A 25,855-nucleotide genomic window follows, 5' to 3' on the forward strand; every position below is an offset into this window, starting at 1 on the left:
CCAGGGTGTCACACTGTCCCCTCAGCCACTCAACAGCAGAGTTTCAACTGTTCTGACTCTGTCCAGTGACTGGGAGGGTTTCTTGGCTGGAATGGGGAGCCAGCCCAGGGGAGGGAACACATCTCTTCACACCAGGCATTCACACCCATGTTCCCGTGAGCCCCAAGGAGGGTGAGGGGCACCTTCCAAATTGGGGTCGGTGGTAACAGGGATACAAAGTGAATTCCTAACTTCCAATTTTCCAGATTTCTTGGAGGAATGTTGGGACCAGGGTGGGGTAAGTGGGGACAGGGAGGTGAGCTCCTGCTCAGCAAAGGCCCTGACCAAAGGCACCGGGAGGACTGGCTTTCCGTCCACCAAGCAGCCAGCAGCAGACAGTGCCTCCTTGTGGCGGATCTTCCCGGACCTCAGATTCAGTCTGGAAAGGGGGTTTGGACTGCAGAGTGTAAACTGCCAAAGTGGGGGGCCTCCCATAAAATGCTTACTGCCAGCAAAGGCAGGCCAAGAGCAAAGAAAGGCCGAGAAACCAGGGAATATGTGTTGAGAGACTAACACTTTAAATTTTATTTATGTATTTTTAAATGGGTAACCTTTGCCCATGGTACATATTTTTTAAAATACAGCAGAGATATAATGAACAGTCTCCCTCTTACCCCTGTCCCCAGCCACCCCTGGTCCCAGTTACTTATGAACCCTTCTAGAAGTATTTTGCGTGTTTAAGCAATTTGGTATATTTTATTCTTGGCGATTTTTTTATACGTATTAACATATTCCACATACTGTACCGACCTTGCCCTTTAAAAATATACCCTGGGGGGCCAGGTGTGGTGGCTCACACCTGTAATCCCAGCACTTTGGGAGGCCGAGGCGGGCGAATCACGAGGTCAGGAGTTTGAGACCAGCCTGGCCAACATGGTGAAACCCCGTCTCTACTAAAAATACAAAAAATTAGCGGGGCATGGTGGCGGGTGCCTGTAATCCCAGCTACTCGGGAGGCTGAGGCAGGAGAATCACTTGAACCTGGGAGGCGGAGGTTGCAGTGAGCCTAGAACATGCCACTGCACTCCAGCCCGGGCGACAGTGCAAGACTCCATCTCAAAAAAAAAAAAAAAAAAGAGAAAAAAATATATATATCCTGGAGAATATGAATGTTTTAAATTATCACATGCATCCTGAAAAGATATGTATATATCCTCGAGAGTTTTGCGTTAAAGATCTCCCGTTTTAAAAAAAAATTTTTTTTACAGCTAGTGGTATTCCATTGTGTATGTTTCCCATAACAAATGTTAATGACCTGCAGTGAGATCCCTATTGGTGGAAATTTGAGTTGTTTTTACTACTTTTATATTACAAACAACGCTGCAATAAATATTCTGAGGCCAGTGCCCCTCTGTACATATTCAAGCATTTCTAGAAGATAAGTTCCTGGAAGCAGCATTAATGAGTCAGGGGGGGCTGCGTTTGTCGTGGTGATAGCTGCTGTCCAGTTGCCCCTCCATGGGCAGAAACTTAAAGAATGACTCTTTAAGTCATTCTTGAGGACAAGTAGAAGGGACGTGGGCCCCCCAGGATGTTCAGGTAACTGGCCCGTACCCGGAGTCATCCTGGTGAAAGTCAAGGGGAGTGCCATGATGTGTGCTTCAGGATGGCGGAGGATCTGCCGTGTTCCCTGTGGCATGTCCAGCACCTGCTCACTGCCAGTGCTCAGGAGACCCTCATGAGTAAGGGAATGGACAAGATGTGGTGAAGAGGAGTCCCTGCAATCTGCCCTTGGACTGGGTGAGCAACCCCACCTCGCTGAGCTTTACTTTCCTTAGGTTTACCATATCCAAAGCCAACTGCAGGGCTGTCAGGAGGATCAGAAATACTGTAACAGACATAATGCAATAACACAGATGAATCTTAGAGGTAAATTAAAACAGCACTTTATGCACAATACGATAGCATATTATAAAGCTCAGAAACAAACTGAAACCATCTATTGTTTAGCAATACATGCCCAAGATACAACCCTATTAAAAAATCAAGGGAAGGAAAAGCACAAAATCTGAGATGGTGGTCCCTGAGAGGAGTGTGGGATGGGATAAGGAAGGAGCCCAGGAATTTTTAAAGGTATTGGTAGTATCTTAGCTCTCAGGTTTGGTGGTAGGTTCATGGGTATTTAAGTTATAACTCAGTTCCTAACTCACATAAGGTGCCACACATCCTTTTATATGTATCAAATATTATGTCATAAAATTTTAGTTTGGGCATGGTGGTTCATGTCTGTAATCCCAGCACTTTGGGAAACTGAGGCAGGCAGATCACTTGAGCCCAGGAGTTCTAGACCAGTCTAGGCAACATGATAAAACCCTGTCTCTACAAAAAATACAAAAATTAGCTGGACATGGTGGCACTCGCCTGCAGTCCCAGCTACTCTGGAGGCTAAGGTGGGAGGATTGCTTGAGCCTAGGAGTTCAAGGCTGCAGTGAGCTATGAACTTGCCACTGCACTCCAGCCTGGGTGACAGAGTGAGACCCTGTCTCAAACAGAAAAAAAAAAAAAAAAGGAAAAAAAATTAAAAAAAATATTTAAAAGTAATCACTGAAAAAATAGAACTCGCTTGAAAGACAAGACCAAAAACAAAGAGGACGTTTCCCTAGATGATGAAAGCAAGTGGAGAGGAATCACTGCAGTGTCCTGCACAGAACTCTGGAATTGCCGCCTTGCAGTTGCTGCCTTTTAGTGTGTATTGTTGAAAGACAGTTTTATTGAGGCATAATTGGCATACAATAAGCTGCATATAAAAATGTGTACGTGATGACTTTTGACATACGTGTACACCCGTGAAGCCATTTCCACAATCAAGATAACCACCATCCCCTTCACTCTGGGAAGTTTCCCATGCTCTTGGTAAACCCACCCTCCTGCTTCTCCTTGCCTCCCATCCCCAAGTAACAACTGTGCTGCTTTCTGTCATACAGGTTAATCTGCGCTTTCTGTCATACAGGTTAATCTACACTTTCTAGAATGTATGTAAATAGAATCACACAGTATGTACTTGTGTTTTGTCTGGCTTCTTGCTTAGCTGAGCACGAGGATTTGCGAGTCATCCCTGTTGCATGCATTACTAGTTTATTCCTTTTTATTGCCAAGTAGTATTCCATTGTTTGGATGCACCAGTTTGTTTCGCTGTTCACCTGTTGATGGACATTTGGACCATGTTTAGTTTTGAACTATTACAAATAAAGCTGCTATGAACATTCATGTACCTGTCTTTGTGGAATATATTCTATCATTTCTTGTGGGTAAATACTTTGGAGTGGAAGGGCTGAGTCATAGATAAGTGTTTTTTTTTTTTTTTTTTTTTTTTTTTGAGACGGAGTCTCACTCTGTCACCTAGGCTGGAGTGCAGTGGCCTGATCTTGGCTCACTACAACCTCTGCCTCCTGGGTTCAAGTGATTCTCCTGCCTCAGCCGCCTGAGTAGCTGGGATTACAGGCATGCCCGGCTAATTTTTGTATTTTGAGTAGAGATGGAGTTTCGCCACGCTGGGCAGACTGGTCTTGAACTCCTGACCTCAGGTGATCTGCCTGCCTCGGCCTCCCAAAGTGCTGGGATTACAGGTGTAAGCCACTGTGCCCGGCCGCATCTTTTTCTGTTTTTTTTTTTTGAGATGGGAGTCTTGCTCTGTTGCCCTGACTGGAATACAGTGATGTGATCTCGGCTCACTGCAACCTCTGCCTCCCGGGTTCAGGTGATTCTCCTGCCTCAGCCTCCTGAGTACCTAGGACTTCAGGTGTGCACCGGTACACCCGGCTAATTTTTGTCTTTTTAGTAGAGATGGGGTTTCTCCACGTTGGACAGGCTGGTTTTGAACTCCTGGTCTCAAGTGATCTGCCTGCCTTGGCCACCAAAAGTGTTGCGATTACAGGTGTGAGCTACCGTACCCAGCCTTCTTTTGTTTTTTGAGATGGGGTCTCATTCTGTCACCCAGGCTGGAGTGCAGTGGTGTCACCTCCACTCACTGCCACCCCTGCCTCTGGGGCTCAAGCCATCCTCCCACCTCAGTCCTCATGAGTAGCTGAGACTACAGGCTCACACTACCACACCCAACTAATTTTTTATCTTTTGTAGAGACAGGGGTCTACCCATGTTGCCCAGGCTGGTCTTGAATTCCTGGCCTTGAGTGATCCCACTTCACCCTTCTAAGTAGTTGGGATTACAGATGTGAACCACCTCAACGCATTTTTTATTTTTTATTTTTGAGACGGAGTCTCGCTCTGTCACCTAGGCTGGAGTGCAGTGGTGCGATCTCAGCTCACTGCAAGCTCCGCCTCCCGGGTTCATGCCATTCTCCTGCCTCAGCCTCCCGAGTAGCTGGGACTACAGGCGCCTGCCACCACACCCAACTAATTTTTTTTTGTATTTTTAGTAGAGATGGGGTTTTGGGGTTTCACCGTGTTAGCCAGGATGGTCTCAATCTCCTGACCTCATGATCTGCCTGCCTCGGCCTCCCAAAGTGCTGGGATTACAGGCATGAGCCACTGCACCCAGCCTTTTTTTTTTTGAGATGGTCTCCCTCTGTCACTCAGGCTTCAGTGCAGTGGTGTGATGACAGCTTATTGCAGCCTCAAACTCTTTGGGGTCAAACAATCCTCCTGCCTCAGCCTCCCAAGTAGCTGGAACTACAGGCACATATCACGCTCAGCTGATTATTATTATTTTTGTTTCTGTAGAGACAGTCTCCCTATGTTGCCCAGGCTGGTTTCAAAGTCCTCGCCTCAAGCAATCCTCCTGCCTTGCCTTCCCAAAGTGCTGAGATTACAAGTGTGAGCCACCGCACCCAGCCCTTGGTGCATTTCTCAATGCCTATACAGTTATATAATGTTGCATAAATGGAATCACGGAATACATTTTTTAAACATATGAAGCATTTTTTTTTAATGTTAGCATTTTTAGGCTGGGTGTGGTGGCTCACGCCTGTAATCCCAGCACTTTGGGAGGCTGAGGCGGGCGAATCACTTGAGATCAGGAGTTTGAGGCCAGCCTGGCCAACATGGTGAAACCCCGTCTCTACTAAAAATACAAAAATTAGCCAGGCATGGTGGCGCATGCCTGTAATCCCAGCTACTCTGGAGGCTGAGTCATGAGAATCACTTGAACCCAGGAGGAGGAGGCTGCAGTGAGCCAAGATCATGCCACTGCACTCTGGTCTGAGTGACAGAGCAAGACTCCATCTCATAAGAAAAAAAAAAAAGTTGGATGTTTAAGATGTATTGGGCAACTTCCAGTCGCCCATTTCACTCTGCAATAGGAGGGCATGTGCTGTGTATCCTTCTGTAGCCTTTGTTACGCTCAGATAATCATATGCAAACATGCACACATCTGTATGGGTTTGTGTTACAAAAACAAGGCCATGTCATATATATTTCTTTGTTAACACAGAACAGAAGTTACTTTAGGTCGGTTGGTATGAATTAACAGCTTTTCAAAGCTGCCTAATATTCTAGGTTATGGGTTTTCCAATTCAATCATTCATAATATTGATGGAAATTCACTTTGTTTGCCCATTTTTACCACTACAAACAATGCTGCAGTAAATGCAGAAGACTTTGAAAACATTATATAATCACATGGCTTGTTTGTGGGCAGATTCCCAGGAGTGGGATATTGGATCAGAAGGGTTTGTTTTCTTTCTTTTGAGACAGAGTCTCACTCTGTCGCCCAATCACAGCTCACTTCTGCCTCTACCTCCTGGGCTCAAGGGATCCTCCCACCTCAGCTTCACAAGTAGCTGTGAGTACAGATGCATTTTTTTTATTTTTTTGAAAGGGGGAACAATTTTAATAGACAACAGAATGCTTTCTAAAAGATTAACGATAGTAGGTGTTAGCACATTTATGTTCTGCTATTTTCATTTATTTTGAGATTCCTCATTATCACCTTAATTTGTATTTCCCTTATGGCAGTGTCTAAATAGTGGTAAATAAATTAGCTAGTCTCAAGGATTCTGTAACAGTCGCACAAACTCAGCACAGTCTAAGGTGGTACTGCTATAACAGAATCCCTGAGACTGGGTAATTTATTTATTTGAGACAGGGTCTTGCTCTGTTGCTCAGGCTGGATTGCAGTGGTGTGATCATAGCTCATTGCAGCCTTGATCTCCTGGGCTCAAGTAATCCTCCTGCTTCAGCCTCTCGTGTAGCTGGGACTATAGACATGGACCACCATGACCAGTATTTTTTTTTATTTTTTATTTTTTTAGTAGATGTTGCCCAGGCTGGTCACAAACTTCTGAGATCAAGGCATTGAGAAATGCCTCCCACCTCAGACTCTCAAAGTGCTGGGATTACAGGCATTAGCCACCACACCCAGTCTGGGTAATTTATAAAGAATAGAGATTTCTGGCTGGGCATGGTGGCTCACACCTGTAATCCCAGCAGTCTGGGAGGCCAAGGTGGGTGGATCACCTGAGGTTAGGAGTTTGAGACCAGCCTGGCCAACATGGTGAAACCCTGTCTCTTAAAAATACAAAAAATTAGCCAGGCATAGTAGTGGCACCTGTAATCCCAAATACTTGGGAGGCTGAGGCAGGAGAATCATGTTGGCCAGGCTGGTCTCAAACTCCTGACCTCAGGTGATCCACCCACCTCGGCCTCCCAAAATGTTGGAGCCACCACGCCTGGCTGGAGATTAAGTTTCTAACACATGAGCTTTGGGGGACACATTCAAACCTGTCCACCTAAAGTAATCAAAAGGGTCAGAATCTAATTTTAATAGTTTATTCAAGCACAAAACATGAGAGTGGACTACCTGGAAACACCGACTCCAAATGAATGGGGTCAGTGTTTCGAAGTAGAGAAGTTAAGGTTTCATTTACACATGCAGAGGCAGAGGAGTTTTAGGATTACATTCTTCATATATGGCCAGTGCATACTTACAGTAATTTGGTTATAGGCCGAGTGCAGTGGCCCACGCCTGTAATCCCAGCACTTTGGGAGGCCGAGGTGGGCAGATCACCTGAGGTCAGGAGTTCAAGACCAGCCTGGCCAACATGGTGAAATTCCATCTCTACAAAAATGTAACAATTAGCTGGGCATGATGGCAGGTGGCTGTAATCCCGGCTACTCAGGAGGCTGAGGTGGGAGAATCGCTTGAACCTGGAAGGCAGAGGTTGCGGTGAGCTGAGATTGTGCCATTGCACTCCAGCCTGGGCGACAGAGCCAGACTCTGTCTCAAATTGAAATAATAATAATAATAATAATTTGGTTGTAAGCAGTGTTTCTTTTAGGGAGGCATACATTTAACATTTTTTACAGAGGGTGTAATAGTCATGGGTTTGCTGTCATCTGGTCTAAGTAAAGCAGGACAACAAAAGGGAAGTTAATCTATAAGGAGGGTCATTAAGAAGATAGCAGGTTTTTGTCCCTTGTTTAATTCTCTCCAATAATTGTACAGAACAAGAAAAACAAGCAGGTCTAATTTATTATCTCAGAAAAAATTATAACCATACGTGGCTGAGATCACAGTCACCTCTCTCTCCAGGTTTCAAGTGTTGTGGGGGTTCCAACATCTTTTCTATTTATTTTTAAAAACCACAGCAGAGGTGTTGTGCACGCTTTCATGTTTCTTGGCTATTTGGATTTGTTCTTCTGAGACATGTACATTCCTATTTTTTGCTCATTTTCTATTGTTTTTGCCTTTTTTCTAATTCATTTTTAAGATGTATTTGTATATCACAGGTATTGGCTCTTTATCACGTACGGCAAATATTTTTCCTCATCTATCATTGTCTGACTTTTATCAGTGTTAATTTTCGGGGTAATCAAGTATTTTTTTTACAGTTTGAGGTTCCTGTCTTTGCAGTCTCTCAACCCCTAGAATACCCTTATAGTCTCCTAAATTATATTCTAAATGTTTTATTGTTTAAATTTAGACTCTACGCCATTTATCAACTAAATCATCTTTTCCTGATTGAAATAAAATACCACCTTTGTGGTATTTCCGGATTCTGTTGCACTAATGTGTCTTTCCTACCAACAATATCATATTGTTTTATTATTGTGGTTTTTTGTTTTTGAGACGGAGTCTCATTCTGTTGCCCAGGCTGGAGCACAGTGGTGCGATCTCAGCGCACTGCACCTCCGCCTCCTGGGTTCAAACAATTCTCCTGCCTCAGCCTCCTGAGAAGCTGGGATTATAGGCGTCTGCCACCACGCTCGGCTAATTTTTGTACTTTTAGTAGAGACGAGGGTTTCACCGTGTTGGTCAGGTTGGTCTCGAACTCCTGACCTCAGGTGATCCCCCCGCCTTGGCCTCCCAGTGCCTTGGCACTGGCCTATTGTGTTTTATATACTATGTTTGTCATCTGGAAAGGCAAGCTCCTGCTCCGTCTTGTAGTTTTTCCACTACTGTAGTAGTTATTTTATTTTTGACAGTCTCGCTCTGTCACCCAGGCTGAAGTGCAGTGGCCCAATCTCGGCTCACTGCAACCTCCGCCTCCCGGGTTCAAGCGATTCTCTTGCCTCATCCTCCCGGGAAGCTGGGATTGCAGGAGCGCACCACTACGCCCAGCTAATTTTTGTATTTTTCGTAGAGACGGGGGTTTCACCATGTTGGTCAGGCTGGTCTCGACCTTATGACCTTGTGATCCGCCCGCCTCGGCCTGTCAAAGTGCTGGGATTACAGGCGTGAGCCACCGCGCCCGGCCGTAGTTATTGTTTTATACGATTTTAAGATCATTTAATTAAATCCTCTGAACTCCGTTGAGATTCCAATAGAAGTATTTGTAATTTTTGAATTGACAAGCTTATGTTACCTTTCATCTAATATGTTGTTGCATCAGTTCAAATACTGTTTTAAATCCTTCTATAAGTCTTCTCTATTCGTAGCTTTTTGGGTCACTTTTTTTTTTTTTTCCAAAAAAACAGGAAGTCCCTTTTTACCTGCGGCGCCAACTGAGCCGGTTTTCCGGCGCGCGCCAGCCCCTCCCCTGCTCCCGCCCCAAGGTTCCGCGTTACCATGGGAACAAAGGTTGACGTCACTCAGGGCTTCCTTGCTGCACCCGAGGGTCGATGGTGAAGGGAGACGGGTGGAGAAGCGGTTTTGCTCCATCTACGCATGCGCACTTCCTGCTCCAGGATTCCCCCGCCATAAATCTCGTTCCGGCTGGGCCTTTTCCGCCGCGACTTCTCGCTTAATCCCGGAGAAATTGCCCCCTGGGGGAGGGGAGTAGAAAAAGGCTGGAACCAGCGACAGCCAATCCCGCGACACTACAAGGCAGGCGAGATTGATTGAGTCCACCACCGCAGCCAATGAGAGAGCTCGTCGCCGCTCCGTCACAGAGTTCGCCCCACCCCATCCCCTCCTTTCTGGACTCGGAGCTCAGTTCACGCAGTAACAAATGAAGTGCGCGCTGCGACACCTCCCAGCCCACCGGACTCCGCCGCCATTTCCTCGCCTGGCTTAACGGTTCGGCCAATCCCAGCGCGCATCAAGAAGGACTGAGGCTCCGCCAATCGGAGGCCGCCGATTTCGACCCTTCGCCTCGGCCCGGCCCAATCCAGGCCCCGGCCCCGCCGCCCCCGGCCCGCCCCCACGGCGCCCTCTCTCCTCCCTCTTTGTGCGTCTCGCGCCGCCGCCGCCCGCCGCGTGAGAGGACGGGCTCCGCGCGCTCCGGCAGCGCAGTCGGGTCCCCTCCCCCCGGGAGGCTTGCGAAGGAGAAGCCGCTGCAGAGGAAAAGCAGGTGCCGGTGCCTGTCCCCGGGGGCGCCATGGCGACCGGAGCGAACGCCACACCGTTGGGTAAGCTGGGCCCCCCCGGGCTGCCCCCGCTTCCCGGGCCCAAAGGAGGCTTCGAGCCGGGCCCTCCGCCTGCACCCGGGCCTGGGGCGGGGCTGCTGGCTCCCGGGCCGCCGCCGCCCCCGCCCGTGGGCTCGATGGGGGCCCTGACCGCGGCCTTCCCCTTCGCGGCACTGCCTCCGCCGCCTCCGCCGCCGCCCCCTCCGCCTCCCCAGCAGCCGCCGCCGCCTCCACCGCCACCGTCCCCCGGCGCCTCGTACCCGCCGCCGCCGCAGCCGCCCCCTCCGCCGCCGCTCTACCAGCGCGTGTCGCCGCCGCAGCCGCCGCCACCCCAGCCGCCGCGTAAGGACCAGCAGCCGGGCCCGGCCGGCGGCGGAGGAGGTGAGTCGGGCCGAGAGAGCGCGAGAGGCGTCGCGCGGACGGGCCCGGCCGCCTGAGGGGCGCGCGGCGGCGGCAACGGCGGCTGCACGCGGCAGGGGCGCGCGCGCGCGCGCGCACGGGCAGGCCCGGGCGGAGGCGCCCCAGGGTGCGCGCGGCCTGGTTCTAGGGCCTCGAGTGCGCACGCGCGCTGTTGGGGGAGGGCTGGGCGGGTGGGAGGCGCTCTGTGCGCAGACGCAGTGAGGTGGCCGGGCTGTGCGGCGCAACTCTATAGACTGGGGGCCCCCTATTGCCCTCCAGTCTGCTGGTGTCGGGAAGAGGGGTGGCGGGTGTTCAGCGCTGGACGGGGTGCTGGCTGTGAATGCCAGCAGGGCGTGAAAGCCTCACCTGATGACATGCAGCGACTCCCGACTCGCTTCTGGTCTTGAGGAACCAGAATGGGAACCGTACCAAGGATAGCTCCTCTGCTTCTACAGCAAGGCAGGGTTTTCATCCGGGAGAGGTTGGCATGCTTCAGATGATGGTTGGGTCTGATCTTTCTTGGTCTCTTTTGGGGAGAGAACTCTAGTTTGTTTTTTTAAATCTCCGTTCAGTATGTTTAGATCTCAGTCTGATTGGCTGCCCTGTCACTTTGTTTTAAAAAGTTTTTACCTCTGATCCTGTACCCCTTGGGAAATAGGAGGACTCTTTTGTGGCAAATGTAGGGAGTTTCTGCCTATGTATGGGGAAAGGAGAACTTGGCTGCTATTGTACAGGTTGTTGTTTGTTGAATTTTTGATAGATCCTTTTAAGAGTTCAGACCCTCAGTGTCCAACTGGCCAGGAAAATTGAATGCTGATCTTGGCTAAACTTATGAAGACAAAAGTGATCTTGTTGAGGAATTGGGCTTTTCTCACTTGGTAGGGTGTAACTAGGTTTAGCTGTGGTCCGGCCTCTCTTACAAAAGTGACTGGTGAGGGGAGTGGAGGTGGGTGGAGCCTCCAGTCCCATCAGGACTGCTTTGCAAACTTGTGATTCTTCAGTGTATTCGTGTCTCCCCTGGGGATTTCAGAGCACTCATGGTTGATGTAGTATGTATTTAACACTCTCTGCAGCCGTATGCATTAAGATTATTATGTTTATATATTTGACAGTTTCTCTAGACAAAAGAAGGTGAAATGTTAACTTGCCTGACCAAGGACCACATACCCTTATAGTGGCCATAAGCTTTAAATCTCTGATCTCTGAGGTTTGTTTTCTGTTTTTTCACTGTTTAAGTTTTAGGTTAAGCTCTCAGTTTCACAGTCTGCTGAGTTTCTGTGTAGTACCTTAAATAACCTTAGCGGTTTGTTGATAACTATTTATATTTACATCTGATGGACTTTGTCTCTGCCTTTAGACTTCCCAAGTAAGAAGCGGAAGAGGAGCCGCTGGAACCAAGACACAATGGAACAGAAGACGGTGATTCCAGGAATGCCTACAGTTATTCCCCCTGGACTTACTCGAGAACAAGAAAGAGCTTATATAGGTAAATATACGTTCTGCATCCAAATGCATTTTGAGATTGTTACGATTTATTCTGAGCAAGATCTGCATTTCTTGAAAGTTTGAGATTGTAGTTTTTTTTTTTTGAGATGAGATACTTTCACGACTGGTATCATCTGTCAGTTTTTGCCCAGTGAGTTCTGCATTTGCAACTCCTTGTTTTGGTCTGTTCATAACTGCAGTGTTCTCCATGAGTATCAGGAAGGTAGGGTTTCACTTAGGAGTAAGAACAGTCCCCAGTACAGCAGTCACCCTTTTCAGCTGCTGTTCATTGCCAGTTGATGAGGTGAGTGTCATCTGCCTCTCTGGACAGGCCCCAGTGGAGAACACCGCAGGTACTGTAAACCAAGTACTTTTCACAGCATGGCCTTTCACCGTAATTTCATATTTCTCCCCCTAAAATGTGGTTTTTTACTTTTTATAGGTACTTTCTGAAAGAAAAAAAAAACTGACAAAAAGTGGTTCTGAGAGTGTGTTTACAATTTACCCCTTTTTATTTTCTTGAATTTAAGAATTTAACCTTCCCTTCAACATCTTTTCTGGTTTGGTCTATGGAGAGCTGTCTTAAAATAAAGGCTCTTGTATTTACTGTTAAAGAACTCTGCTGGGAAAGGGATATTGCATGGATATGGAATGAAGTGCTAGGATAAAAAGGTTTTATCTGCTGGAAGGTTTTGAGAATTAAGAATGACTATCCACAGTGGAATTGAAATTAACCTTAAAATTGCTTTTTTGAAAAAAAAGTTTTTAATTGCAAGTTTTATCTTTATATACCTGTGCAGCTGTCTCAAAAAAGTTCACTTGATAAACATTTTGTACTAACCAAATAAACATCCCCTTTGGAGGAAATTCGGGCAAAGACCTCCTAAGCCTACGAGGCTGTGGCCTTCACAACCAAAAAGCTTCAAGGCCAGCATGTTACTACTCTTGAGGGTCTTAATTTCCTGTTTTTTAGACTGCTGAGAATTTTGAGACGTTGGAATTGTCTGTCTCCTTTCACAGTACTACTAATACTTGTTCTTTCCCCTACTGTTCCTGTCTACTCCCACCCATTCCCTTGTGTCTCATATTAGACCAGTCTGGGTCTTTACAACCTTGTGAAATGCCCGTAGTGGAGTGATATCCCAAGAACACAAGCATACTTAGAAGATGGGAAGAGCACAAATTCTTTACATCTCTCCATTTGTCTTTCTGTGGAGGGCTAGTTAGTTCACTGGGCCCTAAGGGCTATTTATAGCTATAATCAAAATAGATAGAATCAAAGGAGAGGTGTAGTTCTCCACAGAAGAGAATGACCCTTTTTATTTAGATCAGTCCCCATATCTCCATAGTCAGTTAGGAAGACTCACCTTCTCCCCTCAGTGAAAGTGACTTTCACCTCGAGTTGTTGAGCTTAATACTCAACTGCAAAGTCAGAACTTTTTAGGCATAAAGGAGTTTGGGGAACCATGTGTCTTACTAATTTTCTATCTCCCACGGTACATACTGCTTTGTCCAGGATGCCCTCAATATCTTTTTTTTTTTTTTTTTTTTTGAGAGACGGAGTCTTGCTGTGTCACCAGGCTGGAGTGTAGTGGTGCAATCTCGGCTCACTGCAACCTGCGTCTCCTGAGTTCAAGTGATTATCCCGCCTCAGCCTTCCAAGTAGCTGGGACTACAGGCGCACGCCACCATGCCCAGCTAATTTTTTTTGTATTTTTAGTAGAGACGGGGTTTCACCATGTTGGCCAGGATGGTCTTGATCTCTTGTCCTCATGATCTACCTGCCTTGGCCTCCCAAAGTACTGGGATTACAGGTGTGAGCCACTGCGCCCAGCCAGTATCTTCTTTCGATAATAATGGGTTTTCATTTCTTCAGGGTTTCAGTGTGTGGGTTTGGTATAGCCCTGTGGATGTATTTAAAGTTAGAAGGAATCTTTGGTTAGACACGCATTAATCCTATCTTGGAGCCAGCTCAGTTTTTACCCAACCTAGTAACATTTGCCCTTATTGGAGATGCCTGCTCAAAATTCTCAGATGCTGCGAAGGTAAGGAACAGGTGGTTATTCCGCATGTTGAAGAAAGCTGCTTTGGCTCTGCAGTTCCCATTATCTTGGAAAATCAGCTGTGTAACATTTCCCTGGAGTCACTGGCAACTTCTGTGAAACCCTCATCTCTCTTTTTCATGCACAGGCTCATTGGTCAAGGCCCGAGGGCCAAGTACATTGTCTTTGAACACACATTCCATTCTTCTACACGCCTGCTCCCCATAGGAATAGTGAGCCTGAACACAAATTCTTAGCACTTTATGGTTACTGGTTTATTAAGATATGTGGTTTGTCATTTAATATTTGAATAAATATTTCATATAATTGAATAAAAGCTGCAGGTATTGGGAGGCCCTTACTAGTACAGGTCTGGTTGTACAGAAAGAGTATGTACAAATTTCTATAAGGTGTTGAATTTTGTTATTAAATGTCTTATTTAAGGAATTTTAAATGTGGTATTAATGAAAATGATCTTTGGTCAGTTGGTATTTTTCCTTGTCCCATGTTAATTGGGTCTCAGTTTGGGCTACGTTTAATGAAGAAAAAACTCAATTCTTGCCCTCAAGTAATTTGATGGGAATCGGGTATTGGTGACGTAACATGGTTTCTGGTTCTGGGTACCAATTGTGAGCAAGCCTTGGTGGGGAGGAAGAGGTGAAACACCTCCTAATAATTGCTTGGATGTTAGCCTTAGTGAACAGTCTTTATTGCTAACCCCTCTTCCAACAAACTGTTTGCTTCCTTAAGTGATAACCATTTTGAAGTGAAAAAAACCTATAGATGTAAAAGGACTCCTGCCGATAGGTGGTTGGGGGTTTTTGCTTCAATGTGTTCACTGATCAGTCGTCCCTTTCAAAGTCTCCGAGTTCTTCATGCTTGTTGTTGAGATTTGAGATGTTTATTGGTAACATTGTCTTTTTTCCATCCTTTTTTTTTCTTTCCTAACCTGGTTTCTTCCAGTGCAACTGCAGATAGAAGACCTGACTCGTAAACTGCGCACAGGAGACCTGGGCATCCCCCCTAACCCTGAGGACAGGTTGGGAAACAGTTTTAACCAGCTGACAGTAACGCTTTTACCTTTTTCTCAATACGTTTTACTGGTGGCAACATATTGTGTCAGTTCAATAAAATCCTAGTATGACGACTGTACCCTGTCCACTCTGGGGATTAAGGTTTAATTAGAAATATGTATGGTCAGTCAACAGTTAGAAAATTGGAATAAAACTTAAAAATGTTGGGAGAATAAAAAGTTACAGGAAAATGGACAACTGGTTTCCAATTGGTAAGCATGTAGATCTTCACCTGATTTACCCACCCTTAGGGACAGTGAGGTGGCCCGTTAACCTGCCTTTTCAGTACCTGCTTTGGCCGAAAGCCCAGGGCATAGAATTTTTCTCACAGGTACATGGTGCAGGGACTAAAAATATTTTTGAGCATCCCTGAACTTGAGCAAGCCAGGAGCTCTGGTCAGCTCATTGCTGCAGTCTTCCTGCTCATGGTTTTGAGATGGTTTCAAAATCAGATGAGATTTCTAACCAACTTCCTTCACTGCCAGTTAACTTTCAGCCTTGGCCATTGCCTTGGGGGTGTTGGGAGGGGCCAGAATATTCTCACCTATTTTGGGAAGGCATGCAACCAACCCTAAATTACTTTTTTTTTTTTTTCCTTAAAGGGAGCGTGGGCCTCAAACAGCTGTGGTCATGTCATTTCAGTTTGCAGTTTCTCTCACCTCAGAAAAATAAATTGTGTGGGGGAGATGAACTTTTTTAAACTGGAATTTTATTAGCTGATTGAACAGCTAAAATTGGTCATTTAATTAGAAGGGCAGTAAGTCTCTCCCTCTCACTGAATTTTCTCTTAGCACATACAGCATAGTTGAAAAGACTTTGCTTTAAAAAGTAGTGTTTTTGGTTTTTGTTACCTAGTTAATAGCTTATTAAATCAGGAAGATGATGTAATGGCTTTAGAAGTCACTCACTCATGCATCTTTCTTCCATGCTTTGCCAGGAAACATTAACTTCCTTGTTTCTCCATATTGACTCTTTAATTTGACTTACTACATTTGCTATATTTTACCTATAGATAGATTTTGGTTGTAGGGTTGTGTTTCGTTTCTTTTTGAAGATTTTTTTTTTTTTTTTTAATTTACATTGTAGGTCATAGACCACAACTGTTTAGTGCCTTTTTGGCCTTTTTCCCTTGGATAATATGTCTACAGGTCACCAGTCAATTCCTCCAAAGGTTGAATTTTTAACAAACCTTCTTTGCTTCCTGGATAACTGGGATTAGAATTTAGTCGATCTAGCCGATGCCTATTGGAGGTGAAGAAGTCGGGCCAGTCTAACCTCTAGAATACTAGCTTTTGCCTTTCACTTCTGCAATTTGGGAGGAGGTTAAACTGTTGTGAGGCCTTCACATGGCCAATTGGGTGCTGGTAAGAGTTGTTTTTGTAACTAGCCTAAGAATGCTTAATTCTAGACAGCTGTGGGGTGGGAATTAGAAATGTCAAGCATGTTAGAAATAAAACCAGAGCAGGGTTTTTCCTCCCTTGTATTCAGTTTTGAAAGAGGCCCTAATGCCTGATTGGTTTTGCTTTTGAGCCCAGGTTGGAGGGAAATGCATGGGTTTTCTTAATTAAGATAATTTCTTAAAAAGGTGTTATATCAATTAAGCCACTTTATTGTTATTTCGATGCTGCTTAACTTGCACAGTAAAAACATGTTTAAAACTTTTCTTGTAGACTTAAATGTATAAGATGGTAGTCTAATGAGCTGGGGTATGTTTGCTTTTGTTCACTCTTAATGGATTGTGCTAACAGTTTATACAAATGCTAGAAACGGAGGTGTCATTTAGCCGTCATTAGCCATGAACAAACCTGACCTTTTATTCCATCGTGTGTGTAACGTGGTGTGACATGGTTCCCTTTAGGCTGAAGACAGTGGGAGCAGCCGAGTTCAGTCCTTGCTCTCCAACTAGGCAAGGTTCTCTCAACTAAACCAAGGGTATAGGAGTCTTGACTACTTTCAGTATGTTTTTTTAATAACCTGATCCACATGGTCTCTTCCCTTCTTGCAGCTGCTACTAAATTTTCATTCAGAATATCAAGCTATGGTCCTTTTTGTAATCTTAACTCAAAATTCTAGGAGTGTAACCTCTCTTTTTTATTACCGCAAAATCCAGCTGTGGTAAACTGACCATTTTATCATTATATTTTTTTACTTGTAGCAACAGCATTTTACTCCTTAAAAAAAATGAGAGAGAGAAAATCTGCTTTCTGGACTTGTAAACTCTGGTGGAGAATCATAGGTTTTCCCCTTGCTGTTTGCAGGTTCAGACCCTAGACAAGTATGACCAAATCTGCATTTGCAGCCTCTCGCAGAAGCTGCTTTAGCACTTTAACGTTTTTCTCTACCCAGACTCCCCAACCTCGAACAGCCAGAAAACAGGTTGTCTCCTGGGCCTTGGACACAGCCAGCCAGGCCATTGAAGGAAAAGCAAAGACGAAGCCTTGAACCATCTCTCTCCATTGTGGGGGCCAAGTAGCTGCAGTAGCCTTCAGTCCCAGTTGCATTGGGTTAAAGAGCTCATACATACTATGTGTTAGGGGTACAGAAGCTTTTCCTCATAGGGCATGAGCTCTCCAAGAGTTAACCTTTTGCCTAAACTTGGGGTTTCTGTGGTTCATAAAGTTGGGATATGTAATTTTTTTTCAAATGGAAGAAAATCCGTATTTGGCAAGAAGACTCCAGGGGATGATACGGTCCTTGCCACTTATAGTCCAGAGATTTTCCCCAAAGGATAGACATTTTTTCCTCTCATCACTTCTAGATGCAAAATCTTTTATTTTTTTCCTTTCTCACACACACCCCAGACCCCTAACGTTAAGCCAGCTTCCATCTCCCCATTCCACACGATCTTGAGTAGCACACGTTATGGTCGGTTCCTCCGAAGAGTGTTGTATTAGGGTCTGAGAGGCAGAGGGGCTGGGAAAGACTTGTTATAGTCCGTGTGGGAATGAGAGAAGTCGGGGCAGAATAGTAAACGGGAGTCTGTTTCCCACAGGTCCCCTTCCCCTGAGCCCATCTACAATAGCGAGGGGAAGCGGCTTAACACCCGAGAGTTCCGCACCCGCAAAAAGCTGGAAGAGGAGCGGCACAACCTCATCACAGAGATGGTTGCGCTCAATCCGGATTTCAAGCCACCTGCAGATTACAAGTAAGCAGAGGGGTTTGGTCATCTGGGATGAGGACACATGCAGATCATGGGTGACCTGGGATGGGACAATATTGGTACCACTCACCTCTTGCCTCAAGTCACCCATAATTAGCACTTGGTACCAATATTTAGTTTTAGAAAAGCTGCTGGCTGTATCATCCTCCAGAAATGTGCAGTGACACAGGCTTTTCTTTCTTAGACCTCCAGCAACACGTGTGAGTGATAAAGTCATGATTCCACAAGATGAGTACCCAGAAATCAACTTTGTGGGGCTGCTCATCGGGCCCAGGTGAGTAACTGCTGGTCTATAGGATATAGAATTCCTTTAGAGCCTGTGAGATGTGTGCGTTTTGTGCCTAATTGGGTACTGTTGGCTTACTTTTCCCGTTTTTGGTAGGACATTTCATTTTGGCTGAATTAATGCCTTTCTGTGAGAAGGTGTCTTAACTTCCCCACTAGTGCGGAGAAGTCAAATCCTCAGGTTTACTGTGGCTGACCATAATGTAGAGTTCATGGAGCTCTTGGTGGGAAAATCCAATTCTCTGCGCCTGTGGTTTCCCACCAATGCCAAATTGGTCCAGCCTCTGTTCCCTCTTGAGTATGAACTTGTCAGGTATCAACTCAGTCATTTCTGTCTCTCTCTAGAGGGAACACCCTGAAAAACATAGAGAAGGAGTGCAATGCCAAGATTATGATCCGGGGGAAAGGGTCTGTGAAAGAAGGGAAGGTTGGGCGCAAAGATGGCCAGATGTTGCCAGGAGAAGATGAGCCACTTCATGCCCTGGTCACTGCCAATACAATGGAGAACGTCAAAAAGGCAGTGGAACAGGTGAGCAGTGAGCCCAGAAAGGAAGCCTCTTGGTAGAAACCTAGGTGGAGGCCCTAAGCACTTAACTGTCCACTGCATCTTCACTAGATAAGAAACATCCTGAAGCAGGGTATCGAGACCCCAGAGGACCAGAATGATCTACGGAAGATGCAGCTTCGGGAGTTGGCTCGCTTGAATGGGACCCTTCGGGAAGACGACAACAGGTATGTGATCAGTTTAAAGGAGAGAGTATAGAGACCTGAAGAACCTATGGAAGTAGAGATTGTTCCCTTGCATTGACCTCTTTTTCCTTTAATAGGATCTTAAGACCCTGGCAGAGCTCAGAGACCCGCAGCATTACCAACACCACAGTGTGTACCAAGTGTGGAGGGGCTGGCCACATTGCTTCAGACTGTAAATTCCAAAGGTGAGGGGCTGGCTCTTGGTGGTTTCCTGGTAGCCTGTGATGTGCAGGACAACTCTTCTGGCACATTAATTGGTTGCTGTTAATCTTACCAAGAGAAACATCCTTTCTGTTAGTGTGGTCTGTAATGGTGTGATTTAAAGCCCAGGATGATGAGAAATAGGGTGTACAGATACCCCTGTTTGTTTGTCTTGAGCCCAAAAAAACTGGAAGTTTCCATTTTGGGTATGTTTTCACTGGGGCTCAATAGGAAATTCACTGCTTTTGCTGTTCAGAATTGGTTCAAGAAGACTAAGCAATCTCTGTACAGATTTCTGACCAGTTGCAAGTCAGCACTCGATATCAACACTTTTTGACTGGCTGGCGAACGTGCAAGGTTTTGTTTAGGAAGTTCGTTCTGGCAGTTGTGCCAGTCTTGCATAGATTTTCCTTTCCTCAAACTGGGAATGAAGTTTGATGAAATTAACTTGAGAGAAACTGTGCTTCATCGGTGCTCAGGGTCTCCTGTGCTCCATCGGTGCTCAGGGTCTCCTGTGCTCTTCGCCCAGGGTCCCTCTGCTCTGGTGATCCCAGATGCAGAACTGGGCATGAAACTGAAGATCTGATGAGACTGTTGAGAGCCATGCCCAGTAAGGGGTTAGAAAGATGTGTGATGATCTGGTGATTGAATTCTTCAAAACTTTCCGTATGTTGGTTCCTCAGGATAAAAGCTTCCTTCTTAACAAGTTTTTCCCCTTTCTCTGTTTGTGTCCCCCACCCCACTTCAGGCCTGGTGATCCTCAGTCAGCTCAGGATAAAGCTCGGATGGATAAAGAATATTTGTCCCTCATGGCTGAACTGGGTGAAGCACCTGTCCCAGCATCTGTGGGCTCCACCTCTGGGCCTGCCACCACACCCCTGGCCAGCGCACCTCGTCCTGCTGCTCCCGCCAACAACCCACCTCCACCGGTGAGCCTGGGGCCTGGCTCTCTTGGTCTGGCTTCCCCATTCTCTACTGCAGAGACTGGGAGCTATGGCCGCGTAGTTTGGGTAGAGCAGATAATGGATGTGGATGGCAACATTGTTCTTCCGGGATCTCAGGCCAGTCTGGGGACTTCTCACTTTGGGAAAACCTTGTTCTTGTGTTCTGGTCCTGTGGCATAACTGGAAGAACAATGTTGCCACTAGGGGGCGCAGGTAGGGACGTTGGCAGGAAATGCTCTCACGTAGTCTCTCATGTCTACCACCCAGAGCCGCCCACCCTGGATGAATTCTGGCCCTTCAGAGAGTCGGCCCTACCACGGCATGCACGGAGGTGGTCCTGGTGGGCCCGGAGGTGGCCCCCACAGCTTCCCACACCCATTACCCAGCCTGACAGGTGGGCATGGTGGACATCCCATGCAGCACAACCCCAATGGACCCCCACCCCCTTGGATGCAGCCACCACCACCACCGATGAACCAGGGCCCCCACCCTCCTGGGCACCATGGCCCTCCTCCAATGGGTAAGTAAGTGTCAGACCAGAAACCTTGGGGCTTTGGGATAAGCAAGGGGTTACGTCAGGTCGCTGTTTGCTAGAAGCAGCTCTCAAGTGGCTGGGCAATGTGCTGGGTCTGCCTTGACTTACCAGGGTTATGGCTCTGGAAGGAGCAAGACTCACTCCATTCTGGTTCAGGGAGTGATTCGGTGTTGGGTAAGCACAGACCTGCCTTTTACAGGCATAGTTTTCAGAACTCGTGTAAGGATAGCAACTCAGGTTATCACAGGGGTGGCTTCCCTGGCCAGTTCCAATGTCCTGCTAAGTCCCTGCTCTTTCCTTCCATCAAGATCAGTACCTGGGAAGTACGCCTGTGGGCTCTGGGGTCTATCGCCTGCATCAAGGAAAAGGTAATGGCTGTCTGCTGGCTGTGGGTCTTCACCTAGGCTTGGGTGAGTGGGGGCTCTGGCTCAAGTCCCCCCCCCCTTTCCCTGAGGCCTCATCTTTGCCTCCACCTATCCGCAGGTATGATGCCGCCACCACCTATGGGCATGATGCCACCGCCGCCGCCGCCTCCCAGTGGGCAGCCCCCACCCCCTCCCTCTGGTCCTCTTCCCCCATGGCAACAGCAGCAGCAGCAGCCTCCGCCGCCCCCTCCGCCCAGCAGCAGTATGGCTTCCAGTACCCCCTTGCCATGGCAGCAAAGTGAGTAGAATATTTTGGGCTTGTGGGGGTGGGTGGGATGGGGATGGGGCTGACAGAAACCATAGAGCCTCACACAAGCAGGCAGGTGTCTTGGGATGAGCCCTTGGGCTCTGCTGGGGTTGTAAACAGAAAGGGCCTCCTGGTCCAGGGGGTGGAGGGGCATCTTGAAGAGGAGAGCTGATGTTTGGTGTGGTTGTGTCTGGGGAGAGGTTCGTGGGGGCCTGGAGAGGAGCTTGCTATTGTAGGTAGGGGGCCAGAAGTCCAGACCCTTGCAGGCTGAGTGAGCGGCTGGCTGGACTGAGCCTGGTGCATATGGGTCGAGTGGGATGGTGCATGCTTGCTCTGGCAAGGGCTGCGATTGGGGTGAGAGACTGCAGAAGTGGGACTGGGCAGTGGGGAGACAGCAGCTGTGGCCTTGAGGTTGAATGTGCCGTTCGGTGGTGGCGGCGGCTGGGCGGAGGGACATCAGAGCTGTTCTTGTGTCTGGTACCTTCCCCTCAGCCCTTCCAGGGGCTTTGGTGACAAAGGGCTTACTCTGTTAAGCCCAGAGACCTCGAGGCTGACCCCAGGGTAGTCCTGCCCACCACTCCACTCCCCATCACCAGCCCCGCCCGCCCGCCCCCCACCACCGTACCGCATGCCAAGCAAGGAGCAGGCGCCCCTCGCCCCCATCCCAAGGCAGCAGCCGCAGACAGCCGCGGTGTGCCCCCGCGCGTGTGACCTTGGGCTTCTTTACCACCCCAGATACGACGACTACCACCACGAGCGCTGGCACAGGGTCCATCCCGCCATGGCAACAGCAGCAGGCGGCTGCCGCAGCTTCTCCAGGAGCCCCTCAGATGCAAGGCAACCCCACTATGGTGCCCCTGCCCCCCGGGGTCCAGCCGCCTCTGCCGCCTGGGGCCCCTCCCCCTCCGCCGCCTCCACCGCCTGGTTCCGCCGGCATGATGTATGCCCCGCCCCCTCCTCCTCCGCCTCCCATGGACCCTTCTAACTTTGTCACCATGATGGGCATGGGGGTGGCGGGCATGCCGCCCTTCGGGATGCCTCCAGCTCCCCCACCGCCTCCACCACAGAACTAGACTTGTTTTTTAAGAAAATATATATTATATAGAGAGAGAATTGGTCTCGTTTAAACACGCCGAACCTCACCATATGGAGCCAGACATTGGGACGCACGCATGTGATTGTGTGTGCACGCATGTGTGTGTGTGCACGCACTGGGCTGGGCCAAGCGACTGAGGATTCGCTTGGGAACGGGCAGGTGGTAGTAGGGGCGCCAGCTTGGGCTCTCCTGGCGCCCCGTAGCATCGAGTGTCTTCTTTGTCTTCTTTCTCTCCTCACCCAACTCCCTTTGCCTCTCCCCAAACCGGGCCGCCAGGATCCCTCCCCGCGGCGGCGATGGCCCGAGCCATGAGAGTGAGGACTTTCCGCGCCCATTGGTGACCCTTCCAGGCAGACAGCCTCAGCAACGCCCCTGGTGGACAGGATGGTTCGGCAAAGCAGCCTGAGTTATTTTTGTGGACGGAATCGGAACACGCTGGCTCCATATCGTGAAATTTGTATTAATTTTTTTCTTTTTCCTTTGTTATTTCCTTATCTCTTCCTTTCTTCAGACTCCGTCCAAGGAGATGCTCTCCCCGGTCTTCTGCTGCAATTAGATTCCTTTCCCTTCTCTCCAGTTCTCCTTCCCTTACCACGGAGAGGGGAGCAAATGGTTTTGGGCAAGGGCTTTGGCCATTCGTGTCAAGCTGGTTGTGGGTTTTTCAAGGTGCCATAGCCACCCCCAAAGATGTTTGTTTAAAGCGTGGGGTTTTTTAATCTCTGCCACCCTTGTCAAGGGAGTCTTGTAAAGTTGCCGAGGGTAGGTTCATCTCCAGGTTCCGGAATTCCCATCCGTCCTGGCACTCCTGCCAGCAGTGGGTGGGCAGCCTGAGCTCCCTCAGGCTCGCCTGCCAGCCTGGAGTTCTTCCTGTGCTCCTTGATGACCTGAGCTGCCTCAGATTCCATTTGGTCCTCTCCTTCCTGGAAGGCTTCCTTTTATGTTTTATTTTAATCCCAAATGTCTGAATGTTTTGCAGTGTGTAGGGGTTTGAGCCCCTTGTTCATTCTTCCTTTTTCCTCCCGCTTCCCTCTCCATGGAGTGATTATGTTGACAATAATGTATACTGCGCGTTCTCTTCACTGGTTTATCTGCAGAAATTTCTCTGGGCTTTTTTCGGTGTTAGATTCAACACTGCGCTAAAGCGGGGATGTTCCATTGAATAAAAGAGCAGTGTGGTTTTCTGGGTCTGCTTCTTTATTTTCTTTTTAATGCCTGCCCTGCCCGGTTTTTCTTTTCACATAAACTTCTACCAGCAGCAGCAGCAGCACCAAAGTTGCCTTAACTTTCGTTCAGCACCTGGTCCGGGGGTGAGACTGTGGGTGGTTAATTAAGGAAGCCCACCACATGCCTCCTGTGTGTGGCTTTGGTGGTGGGAGCTCAGTGTGTGGGTGGCTCCACAGTCTCCCCATTGGTGACTAGTTAACATCGCTGAGAACCAATTTTGCCCCTCCTTGTTCACCGCTCATCTTTCTAGTCTCTGTCCTTTGAAGGCCTTTTCCTGGGGCTCAGACCTCCACGTTTGATGAGCTCCAGTGGTGATTTGTGCCTGGAAGCTGCCACCTAAGGCCCTGGGCCTGGGGAGGCATCAACACTAAAGGTCAAGCCAACTAATCCTGCCTGTCAGGCACAGAGCAGCTAAAATTAAAACCGCCAAGTGGCTTTTTTCCTTCTCTGCTGGCGACTTGCAGCCTGCCAGCGCTGTAGGCTTTGGCGGGGGTGTGGGGGACAGGATAAAGTGCCCCATCTTGTGCTTTGTAAGCACTTTTCGAAGGGTCTTCTGCTTTTTTTTCATGTCTTGGGTGGTGAGTGGGTAGTTACTGTTAGGGTTCCAGAAAAATCCATGTGGAGTCTCCACCAGGTGGTGAGGTCCTCTCCTGGGGGAGAGGTGCCTTAGAGCTGCCCTGGTTCCACCTGCCTCTCCTTCCTTCAGGGCAGCTGAGGGACAGTAGGCTCCCCCAGCGCCTGGCTGCTGGGGCCAGCAACTGGCCTGGGTTGCTTTCCAGCTGTGAGCTGGGGCTGGCTGCTGCTGTTTACTGGGGTGTCTGGTCCCCATCCAGGAGGCTTGTGCTTTGCTATGGGTCTGCCAGGCTTGAGGAGCCATCAGAAGCAAGGCAGGCTCAGTGCGTTTCCCCAGCCAAGCCCTAAACTTCGGCTCACCAAAAGGAGGACATCTTTTTTGCCTTTGTCCTTAAGTGACAGAATGGGGGCAGGGCCTGGGGCCTGGCTACCCTCTTTGACCTTGGCTTCACCTCATTGCTTCTCCCACAAGCTTGGTTTCCCTGGTGGGCTCATTGGGCGGTTAATTAGCTCTTTGAAGCTCTGGAAGCGGCAAAGTGGCGCTATGTGGGTTTTAGAAATAAAATCGATAAATGACTTAACCACAGCTCAGCTATCTCCTCCGCTTCTCTCCCCCGAGGCCAGCTCCGTTCCTGTGCTCCCTCCCTCTCTGCTCCCTGCTGTCAGCTTTTGTTAAGGTTTTGGAGAGGAAGTGGCTGACTAAGGCATCAGTCTCCAAGGTGCTAGAGGCCCTGAAATGGAAGAGACAGCAGGAAGGCTTGGCCCTCTGAACCGTGGCAAGCACTTGCCTCTGTGGCAGAATCGGAGAGAGAAAGGCCTGCCCACCTGTCTTAAGACACCTGGGGTGGGAAAGCAAGCCCTTTACTCCATCACATTGTGACAGGGCTGTGCTTGCCCCACCGCCCCTCACCGCATTCATTTCTGCTGCTGTAGCAGCACTGCCCCTGTCCCTCAAGGCCTGGCAAGAGGAATGCCAGTGGGGAAAGGTCAGCCTCAGGGCTCTGTTACTGAGGTTCAGCCAAGGGCTCTGGAGAAACCCAGGATTGGTCCAAGGAAGGAGGCCGGGTTTCTAGTTAGAAACTTAGACATAAACAACCTTGAGTGAGTTCAGGTTGTAAAAGTGCTTCAGGACTCATTAAACCTGCACACACAACACTAAGGAGGGGCGGAGGAAGCAGGGAAACAGATGAGATGGTGCTGCCCAGATGTGATCATGCTGGGCTGGGGCATGCCGTGTCACCCCTGGACAAAGCCTGGAAACAGTGGGGAGTGACGGCATGACAAAGATTGAAAGAAGCCACAGAAAAGGGAGTTGGAGAAAGTTAAAAATTTCCCAGTAAAAATGTTCCTGAGAGCAAGCGCGCTGGGTGCAGGAGGGGAGAGTAGCTGGGAAAGGATGGAATGAACTTGGCCTGCCCTGCCTATGAGATGTGGATGGTCTATTGGAATCCGGCCTTCAGCGGCAGGAAAGTAAAGTCTTGCAGGAAATAGGGGTCAATGCAAAGAAGGTGTGTGTGGCCAAAGCAGGCTGCCACGATTGGGCTGTGAGGTGATGGCATGGTTAACAAGCTACTGCCTGCCTGGCAGTGGACTGCCAAGAAGTCTCAGCTCTACTCACAGCAACCCTCCAAGGG

At 48.3% G+C, this 25,855-nt stretch overlaps 1 protein-coding gene and 1 long non-coding RNA gene across 16 annotated transcripts; one reads left to right on the forward strand and one right to left on the reverse strand.

Moving 5' to 3' along the window:
* Positions 1-538: 538 nt before the first annotated feature.
* Positions 539-9,178, reverse strand: LOC129048896 (uncharacterized). The gene is made up of 3 exons (XR_008511572.2): positions 9,003-9,178; positions 3,041-3,179; positions 539-1,867 (listed from the first exon to the last, which is right to left on the reverse strand). It is a non-coding gene; the product is annotated as an uncharacterized LOC129048896 (long non-coding RNA).
* A 190-nt stretch (positions 9,179-9,368) lies between these two features.
* On the forward strand, positions 9,369-23,609 carry SF1 (splicing factor 1). Of its 15 annotated transcripts, none has more exons than XM_063728388.1 (14): positions 9,625-9,785; positions 10,001-10,163; positions 11,539-11,667; positions 14,672-14,747; positions 17,774-17,926; positions 18,126-18,215; positions 18,572-18,755; positions 18,843-18,958; positions 19,054-19,161; positions 19,926-20,106; positions 20,368-20,641; positions 20,965-21,024; positions 21,140-21,319; positions 22,701-23,609. In XM_063728388.1, the coding sequence occupies exons 3-14, from the start codon at positions 11,586-11,588 to the stop codon at positions 22,763-22,765; spliced, it is 1,569 nt and encodes a 522-aa protein (XP_063584458.1). In that variant the 5' UTR covers positions 9,625-9,785; positions 10,001-10,163; positions 11,539-11,585; the 3' UTR covers positions 22,766-23,609. The 15 variants fall into 15 exon arrangements, with proteins under 15 accessions (XP_002821597.2, XP_009244448.1, XP_063584453.1 ...); XM_063728382.1 differs by having other exon boundaries at positions 9,642-9,785; positions 22,064-23,609; XM_063728384.1 differs by having other exon boundaries at positions 9,667-9,785; positions 20,368-20,645; positions 22,064-23,609.
* Positions 23,610-25,855: the final 2,246 nt, after the last annotated feature.

The sequence above is a fragment of the Pongo abelii genome, chromosome 9 (genome assembly GCF_028885655.2).
Source record: "Pongo abelii isolate AG06213 chromosome 9, NHGRI_mPonAbe1-v2.0_pri, whole genome shotgun sequence".
NCBI classification, from domain to species: domain Eukaryota; kingdom Metazoa; phylum Chordata; class Mammalia; order Primates; family Hominidae; genus Pongo; species Pongo abelii.